General features: G+C 29.3%; 1 protein-coding gene and 1 long non-coding RNA gene across 5 annotated transcripts; both read left to right on the top strand.

Moving 5' to 3' along the window:
• Window positions 1-3,103: 3,103 nt before the first annotated feature.
• On the top strand, window positions 3,104-6,889 carry LOC140892642 (uncharacterized). Of its 4 annotated transcripts, none has more exons than XR_012152874.1 (6): window positions 3,104-3,402; window positions 4,267-4,361; window positions 4,561-4,647; window positions 4,778-4,850; window positions 4,947-5,014; window positions 5,720-6,889. It is a non-coding gene; the product is annotated as an uncharacterized lncRNA (long non-coding RNA). The 4 variants fall into 4 exon arrangements; XR_012152871.1 differs by having other exon boundaries at window positions 5,641-6,889; XR_012152873.1 differs by having other exon boundaries at window positions 4,778-4,846; window positions 4,947-6,889.
• A 910-nt stretch (window positions 6,890-7,799) lies between these two features.
• Window positions 7,800-9,182, top strand: LOC140890826 (major allergen Pru av 1-like). Its single transcript, XM_073298936.1, has 2 exons — window positions 7,800-8,168; window positions 8,668-9,182. Exons 1-2 carry the CDS (start codon window positions 7,985-7,987, stop codon window positions 8,964-8,966), a joined length of 483 nt encoding a protein of 160 aa, XP_073155037.1. The 5' UTR covers window positions 7,800-7,984; the 3' UTR covers window positions 8,967-9,182.
• Window positions 9,183-9,564: the final 382 nt, after the last annotated feature.

Genomic DNA, 9,564 nt, shown 5'->3' with positions numbered 1-9,564 from the left:
AAAATTGCCTATTTAACCACGGTTTTAATAAAACCGTGGCCAATTGGCCACGGTTTTATTAAAACCGTGGTTAAATAGTCACGGTTAAAAAAACAGTGGTTATTTAGCAACGGTTTTTTAAATCCGTGGTTAAATAACCACGGTTTTTAAAAACTGTGGTTAATTTAACCACGGTTTTTGAAAACCATTGTTAACTTAACCACAGTTTTAAAAAATCGTTGCTAAATAACCACGGTTTTCTTTAACCGTGGCTAAAAATAGCCACGGTTTTTTTAAAACTGTGGTTGAATAACCGCGGTTTTTCAAAACCGTGGTTAAGTACCCACGGTTTAGAAAAACCGTTGCTACATTTAACCACAGATTTTTTAACCGTGGTTAAATAACTACGGTTTTATTTAAACCGTGGCTAAAAATTAGCCACGGTATTACTAAACCGTGGTAAAATAACCACGATTTTAAAAAACCGTGGTTAAGTGTGGCCACAGTTTTAAATAACCGTGGTTATTTAGCTACGGTTTTTTAAAAAACCGTGGTTAAAATAAAACCGTGGTTAAATAACCACGATTTTAAAAAACTGTGGTTAAGTGTCGCCACGATTTTAAATAACCGTGGTTATTTAGCCACGGTTTTTTTTTAAAACCGTGGTTAATTAACATGATATACATCCTCAATTATTTCCTTTTTTCTATCGGTTTCTACCATTTCTTCTCCATTCTCTCACTTTTTTTTTCTGTCATTTACAAATTTTCTTAATAGTGTAGAGTAGATCAATGCAGTGACAAAATAATTTTCAGCTTCGTTTTCAATGAAGCGATTACCACTTTAGGCTCTTTTTTCGGTAAATTTCATTTTGTTACCATGTATTTGTTCACATTTTTTAAATATCAATTCAGATGTTCCATCGACTTCACGGTCTCAGAACACGAGTTGGGAATCCGAAAACATACATGTGGATCACAATTTTCATAGTCATTATCAATAATATTTTCTTACAAATCAAAATCTTGGACATGAAATACCTACAGATTATCTGGAAGAAGGTCTGTCATAATAAGTAGACCCAATTATTATTATTATTATTATTATTATTATTATTATTATTATTAAACAAGTTTTTCAAAAAATTAATTATCGAATATATTATTGTTGATGAGTACTTATTTTATATAATTATTGTCAAAATTATTATTACAAGCATTAAATTATTATTATTATTATTATTATTATTATTATTATTTATTTATTTTTTAATTATTATTATTCCTAATTTATTTAATGAAAATGAATGTATTAAACTGTAAAAAAAATATTGTTAATGAATGCTCCACTGTATTTATTATTTTATTAACACAAAAAATATTGTTGTAATATCTTATTCTAATATAATTGTTATTATAATTAGGAAATTTATATTTATATTTATATTTTATTGTTAAAACAATTCATTATTATATTAAATATGTTATTATAAATATTATTCGGTAAGTTGATCTTTTCCATCATTGTGAGTTGATATATATGCGTTACTTATTTTATATAATTATTTTCAAAGTTATTATTACAATCATTAAATTATTATTATTATTATTATTATTATTATTATTATTATTATTATTATTATTCCAAATTTATTTAATAAAAATACATGTATTAAACAATAAAAAATATTTTTACTGAATGCTCCACTGTATTTATTATTTTATGAACACAAAAAATGTTGTTGTAATATCTTATTCTAAAAGCGCAGTAAGCCGAAGTTTTGGGAATTCAAACTGATCGTTTGGATCATTGTGAGTTGGTATAGCTGTGTTATTGTATAACTCTAATATTAATTATTCGATAATTTGATATAATTAAAATAATTATTGAGATGTTACATTAAAATATTTATTTATGTCAAATAAATTGCAAAAATATTTTTAAAAAACATATTTTAGAATATAAAAATTTAAATGATACGAAATAAATATTTGAGGTAATTCCAGATTTGTTAACTTGGGATTTTCGAATTTGATAGGAGTTGAACTCAATATTTGAATGTTTAAACATGTTAGAATTGTTCTATATTAATCACGAATATACATGCTGCCCGAGTAAGAAATTTTACTCACTTCGATTTAATTAGTTTATGTTGATTTTATCGCTTCATTATTAATCAGCAATTTTAAGGGTGGATTTTCAAAATATGAACAAGTACAATACTCTAGAACCGAGTAAGTTCTATGGAATTATTTATTAACTTATTCAAGGATAAGTTTTGATGTTAAGCAGTAAATCGTGCACATGAACTAATTGAAATGAGTTGGATGTGTTTGCTGCTTCAGACTCTTGAATTAAATTATTAAATAACCACGATGGCTGTGTAACCAAGGTTTAAAAAAAGAGCAATTTGCTCAAAAATCCCCAAATCCAAACATGTTTTGTTTTGGGGTTTCTAAGTATAAAATGTGGTACAAAACAATACAAGATATGGTAAAAAACCATACAAAATGTGGTATAAATTAACAAAAATTATGGTACAAAAAAGTGGCTAGGAAGTGCAGAGCAAAACATGTTTGCATTAGGGATTTTTGAGCAATTTGCACTTAAAAAAAACTGTGACTAATTTATTCACGGTTTTTTAAAACCGTGGTTGAATAACCACGATTTTATTTAAACTGTGGCTGAAAATAGCCATAGTTTTTTTGGTTGAATAGCCACGATTTTTAATGAATGCTCTATTGTATTTATTATTTTATAAACAAAAAAAATGTTGTTATAAATTAAAAATTTTAAATTTTAGTTTGGTTTTTATATTTTTTTGAAAAAAATTTAGCTTATATTTTTTATATCTATACTAACACTTGAATATAATATAAATAATACATCATTTTAACATCAAAAAAAATCTTTGGTTTTATTTATATAAGATATAATAGATTGTGATATTATTTTAAAAATATACTGATGCATATAAAATATTGTGAGGACAAACAAAATATTTTATTTTTAGCCACGATTTTTAACCACGATTCTTAATAAAAAAAATAATGGCAAAATTTTGCACCGTGCCTAAATTAAACCGTGGCTAGTTCATATACAAATAGGACTTATCTCCCCTCAATCAAAATTTTTTGCCCCTCTCCCCTGCCCGATCTCTTTTTTTTCTTTTCCATTTTTTTATCGTCACTTCAAATCGCCGCAACTCTGGCGTCGATGATCTATTTTGAAAATAAACATATTTTCGTAATCCTCTCAACGAGATGTAACTGGTGATACCCATTTTGCTAGATTTTGTCACAACCCTTTCTAAGTCGTCGCACGTACGCCGCATTTATTCGCCGGAAATCGGGCGAAAACTGTTGTTCTCGGTTGATTGGAGATTTTTCTACTAGATTCAAGTTGGAATTCTCATTGTTGAAGGTATATTTCAGAAACTAGGGTTTCGAATTTTGGGACTTTTGCTATATTTGCAAATACCTTTAATTAATATTTGAGGCGCTATTGGTTGGAGTTGTTACATTCGAACCGATTGGTATTGCTAAATATTCACAAATTATTTTGAATTATGTTCGAATTTTCATATTTGAATATGGGGGATTTCCGAAAATTAGTGTTTCATACTTAGTTATTTGGTGTTTACATGCCATAGAATTGTCATAAAAAAATTCCAGCATTTAATTGCAATTATTGGAGGATCAGTATTTGTAAAGTTTGTATTTATTTATAGTGACTGTTAGAGTTTTACAGTCGTTATTTTGGATATTGAGAGGATGTTACGAGATGAATTATGCATTTTTGAAATGTTAGAGGCCGTCATAATAATATATGGTCCGTAATCTAATCTATGATTGTAATTCAAAAAATTAGATAATAATATATATGTTACATAAAAATTTAACACATTTCGATCAACCGAATGAAAATTTTCAGTCCCTACTCAATTAGCAAGTGGTGTGTATATCAATATTGGATGATTGGATGCACGACATCAAATTGCTCCTTGATGACTTCCACGTAATCGTTAAGATTGTGATTTTTATCCTTCTCTGTTAAAACAAAGAATAATATAGTATGCCCTTTGCATTTGTTTAATGACCGCATCTCCCACACTCATAATACTTGACGATCTCATATAAAATGCTAGGATCCAACATAGCTGCAAAGTTGCCAGAAGTAATATATTTTCATAACGATCTAGTGAGTTTAGAGGCTTCGACAAAGGTGTGTGTTATTTTATCATTTTTTAATTTGTTAATAATTCTATAATATTTTCATATTTGGTAGAGGAAATGCAAGCTATCAACAAAGGGCTCGAAAAGTTTGCGCAAGAATTGAATGCTTCTGAAAATGATGGTCTCGTTTCAAAGAACTTTTACAAGGTACTTGGCTTGATCAGAGGTTATTAGCAATGAGTTTGAATGTAATTATTAGTCCATTTTAATTTCGGTAGACTGTAGTGAAATGGTGATGCCGGTTAGCACTGACAATGATACAATGTTTCTCCGTTACATTATTTAGTACAAACTTTATGTATTGAAATTAAATAAATAAATAAATACACATTAATTGTATTTGCAGGATATAAAATTGGTTCTTCAAAGGTTTGGGAGCAATATCAATTTATCACATTCTCCAATCGGTACGAGACCCATATAGCAGTAGAGGGTACGTATGTATGTTCATTATTTATGTATAATTCTTTCCATATATGTAGACATATTTTGTAATTTTTAAGTTAATTTTATTTTAGTTCAACATTATTTTGGTATATTGATATATATTATTATATTTCAAGTGTGTATCATTCTCTCTTCTTCCCATTTTCTACGTGGTGCGGCCTCTGCTTGGGACTAGAGAGCGTCGTGCGGGTTTGTTCTCCTTGCTTTTTTTTTTTCCCTCTTGTTTTTACCCACAAGTTGTACGCTATTGTCTGCATTCTCCGATCTGCTTTCTCTTTTGTTTAGATTTTTTGATTTCCGAGCTCTTTGCTTTTTCTGGTTCCCTCTTCTTGGGAGTGGATGGCTTCAGCTCGGTTATTTGTTTCCTTGCATTTTTGTTCCGTTTTTTTTTTGGGTGTTCTGGTATGCACGTGGTATTTTCAGTCTCTCTATTTTGATTTCCCCTTCTTTTTGTTTGGGTTTTTTTCTTTACTAAAATGCTTAGACTCCATCATCAGTATCTAATTATTTTTTAGGTTTATGCAAAGTGTATGTTGGTTGAGTGTAATTTTGTCCTTCTTCTCATGGAAATTGCTTTGAAGGAAACAAATCTAGGAAAACCTTTTTTGCGCACTGATTTGGTATTATTAAGCATACTGGATTTAAAATTTTGAATAAAAAAAATTGATGTTATCAATTAACCAAGAAGATTGTTACAGTTTGTGTTTGTCCTTTTGGGGAGAAAGGAAAAAAGAGAGCAGCTAATTATAGACTACCCCGGAGATTTTGGTGACGACATGATGATGTAGTTGGTTAAATAGTTTCACCATCGACATCACGATTATTTATTTATATCTTCAGACTTTATTAGTTTTGCTTTATCCCATGCTCTGATATGTTATCGGTGTTTTGTTTCTCCACTTTCTTCTCTCGCTTTTGTTTGTATCGAATGGGACTATACAAAATATCTCTGTTTACATGCGTTTTTCTTTGTTCATAGGTGCTTATCGTTAATTAGGTGTGTTTACCATCGTCTGCTTTACCGATTTAAAATTCCTTTGGGTGAATCTTCTGCGCAGTGTTCCCTTTTTTTGCGATTGTAAAGTTTCATCTCGGTTAGTTGTTCTCCTGTTATTAAATGCTAACTATGTTTTAAGTGTATTTCCATTATGTGCTTAAGTCTAGCATTCAAGTAAATTAACCATGGATGTACTTTACTAAGAATGATTGCAGTAGTGTGCACTTGTATTTTGGAATTCAAAATGTACTATGTTGACTGGGAATTGCATGTAGATGGCCATATGAATGTACCGATTGTGTAAAACCGTGGCTAAATTAACCACGGTTTTTTTAAAACGGTGGCTAAAAACAAACCGTGGTTAATTTCACCACGATTTTTTTAAAAACAGTTGTAATATTAACCACGGTTTTTTAAAAACCGTGGCTAAATTAGCTATGGTTTTTTTATTCTGTGGCTAGTTTAGCCACGGCTTTTAATAAAACCGTGGCTAAATTAGCCACGGTTTTGTATAAAATCATGGTTAAATTTAGCTACAGTTTTAAACCGTGACTAAATTTAACAACGGTGAATTTAACCACGGTTTCAAAAACCGTGGCTAAAACTGTGGGTAAATCAATTTAGCCACGGTTTTGGCCGTGGCTAAACTCAAAGTTTTTTTGTAGTGCATGTACTGTATAATTTAATAATAGGGTAAAAATAGTTATTAAATAATATTTAACAAAATCCAAGTAACGTACTCAAACTTGCATGACTCAGACTAGTGTGTATTTAGGTTTCGCTTGATTTGTGAGGAGGACAAAAATGGATATTAATACGTGGAAGTCATATGAATATATATTTATCATTATGAGATATATTACTTAGGTAGTGTTTTACTTAGGTAGTGTTTCGAAGATTTTCTAAGAAGCACTTTTCAGCTTTTTCTTAATAAAATTTTGAATTTCGTGAAATTTTGTTAAGGAAAAGCCAAAAAGTGCTTATCAAAAGCTCTCCTAAATACTACCTTAGCGTTGAATGTCATTTCAAAGAAAAATATTAATTTTCGTTGTGTAAGTTGGCAATAAGCTCTAGTGTTTCCAAATGTGCGCAAGAGATCCATACCGAGTACGTAGAAAATTAAACCATGCCAAAACAACACTTGTTTGGTCGCTATTTTCCCGGATTTTCATATTTTCAACCTGGGTTTACATCATATTAATTTGTGATTAATTGACTTCAAACATTTCCACTATGCAGAGGCAAAAAATTCAGAGCACCCTTATCTCCAGTCATGAACCCAAAAAACGGGTTCATTTTTGCCAAATGTACTGCCACATCAAAAGTTTAAAATTCATTACTTTTTAAATCTTTCATCTCCAATCATAAACCCAAAAAACACAACTGTTGGGGGTTCCGCTATCAAATCAAACATTAATTCTTTCATTTAATTTACTGTTTTTATTTATATATATTATGCACATACATATTTAACTAAATATATATTTAACTTAAATGAAAAAGCATGCTACTACAGGTAGTAGCATGCCCATTTAATAAAACATACTAAATTTCAACATAAAAAAATGACATTGAACTGTTTATAGTAATAATTTTAAATTATGTAACTAAATTAATGTTTATGATAATAATGTTAATTTATTTAATTTAATTAATCATATATCAATTTATAATTATTTAGTAAATTTATTATCAAAAATAATTTTAATTAAATTGGTAAAAAAAAAAATTAAAACAATAAATATGAAGATAGTGAACAAAATTTAAAAAAAAATTGTTTTAAAAAAAGAAATTATTAAAAAAAGAAAAGGATAGCATTTTGGTGCACAATTCCTCAAAAATTTGGGGAAAAAGTAAATTTGAACATGGTTTCATACTTCATACTTTTGAACCATGTTGTAATTTTAAACCATAAACCCACTACCCACAATGGTAGTGGGTTTTTTTTTTTTTTTTTTTTTCAAAATTTGAACCTCAAATTTAAACCTCCCATTGGAGATGCTTTTTATTAGAACATTCTGACTCATTAATTAAAAATCACAATCTGCCAAACAAAAAGGAAATGAAATGAGTACCCTACGCCTAGTGTGAAAACCAAGACAATTATATATATATAGGAAAGACTAAATATTGTGACAATCAATATTCACACACTGTTTGACGAAATACTGAAAATTCAGCAACCATTGAAATTCACCTATAAATTGGCCAGTCTTGAATATTTTGCACACAACAAATAGCAATCAAGCATATTCCTTCCTGCACCACAATTAATTAATATATATATATATATATATATAATCAGTTCCCCTTATTTGAATATATAATGGGTGTGATTACTTTTGAGCACGAAGTTAGCTCTTCAATCCCGGCTCCCAAATTGTTCAAGGCATTCATTCTTGATGGCGACAATCTCATTCCCAAGGTCATGCCTCAGGCAATCAAGAGCGTCGAAACCCTCCAAGGAGACGGTGGTCCTGGAACCATCAAGTTGATCACTTTTGGAGAAGGTATAATATTTGTCTTTTTGCGATTTTGATTATTTATATTGCCAGATTTCATTTTAGTCATTGTACGTGACTACAAGTAAATAATAATAATAATAATAATAATAATAATAATAAAACAACAACAACAACAACTTATTATACTAATCATTTTTAACTATGCAAGGGGACCAAAGCCAAAACATTCTTAAACAAACACATGCACGTCCTAAAATAATTAATTTTTCTTTTTTGCGATTTTGGTCATTATTGTTAAATTTCATTTTAGTCAACGTGACTACAACAAGTCTACAAGTAAATTATAATAATAATAATAATAATAATAATAATAATAATAACTTATTGTACTAATCATTTTTAACTATGCAAGGGACCAAAACCAAAACATTCTTAAACAAACACACGTCCTAAAATAATTTTCTCAAAATCTAGCTATACTTTTCATGAGTAATTAAGAAAGATAACACATTAATGGTTCAATCTTTCGTGTAACAATATGCAGGTAGCCAATTCAAGAGCGTGAAGCACAGGATCGATGAAGTGGACAAGGAAAAGGAGGTATACAAATACACTGTGATCGAAGGCGATGCTTTGAAGGGAATCATTGATTCTATCTCCTACGTTGTCAAAATCGAAGCTTCCGAAAATGGCGGTTCCGTCTGCAAAACCACGAGCCATTACCATGTTAAGGACGAAGCCGATCATGGAATTACCGAAGAGAAGATTAAGGAAGGGAAAGAGAAGGCAAAGGCAATGTTTCATGCTATTGAAGCTTACCTCCATGCACACCCTGAATATTAATTAATTAAAGTAATTAGCAAGGGTCTGGATTTTCCGTGGGTGTATAATTAATTAAATAATAATCAGTATGTTTTGAGTTTTTGGATCGATAAATAAAGGAGATGCAAATATATATTTTGTATGAATGATGGTGTGTTGTGATACATATGTTGGAATATGTGTGATTTGTACAACTTTTGGATTTGAAAGAAATAATATATTGGCTTTTTAAGTATATATGTTATTTGCATGTTGGCAATTGAAAGTATTTAATCACTTATTCTATATCTTATATTATATATAATTTTTTTATCCTATTTAATTTGTGCTTAACTAACGTAAAAAAATGTTCATTTAATGCAATTCAAAATGACGTTGATGGGAAAAAAACTTCTCAATTAAAATATTTATAAGATGAAAATGCAAAAGGCAAAATTTGAAGGGAAAAAAGAAATTCAAAAAAAAAATTTAAAAGTGGATAATTTACAGAATAAACGAAAAATGTTGGACTTGAAATTAATTAGAAACAATTATTAGAATCCAAAGTTCTCGAGTCGATTTATTATAATCGAATCGATAGTCACTTTGAAAAATGGCGATCTTAACGATGGAATTTGTC

The sequence above is a fragment of the Henckelia pumila genome, chromosome 1 (assembly GCF_033568475.1).
Source record: "Henckelia pumila isolate YLH828 chromosome 1, ASM3356847v2, whole genome shotgun sequence".
NCBI classification, from domain to species: Eukaryota; Viridiplantae; Streptophyta; class Magnoliopsida; order Lamiales; family Gesneriaceae; genus Henckelia; species Henckelia pumila.
This window is presented reverse-complemented; position numbering and strand designations above follow the sequence as displayed.

Excerpts from the sequence above, each read along its gene's own strand:
- LOC140890826 (XM_073298936.1), top strand. The coding sequence starts at position 7,985 with ATGGGTGTGATTACTTTTGAGCACGAAGTTAGCTCTTCAATCCCGGCT. Across the intron at positions 8,169-8,667 it reads GTTGATCACTTTTGGAGAAG|GTAGCCAATTCAAGAGCGTG; the intron begins GTATAATATTTG and ends AACAATATGCAG.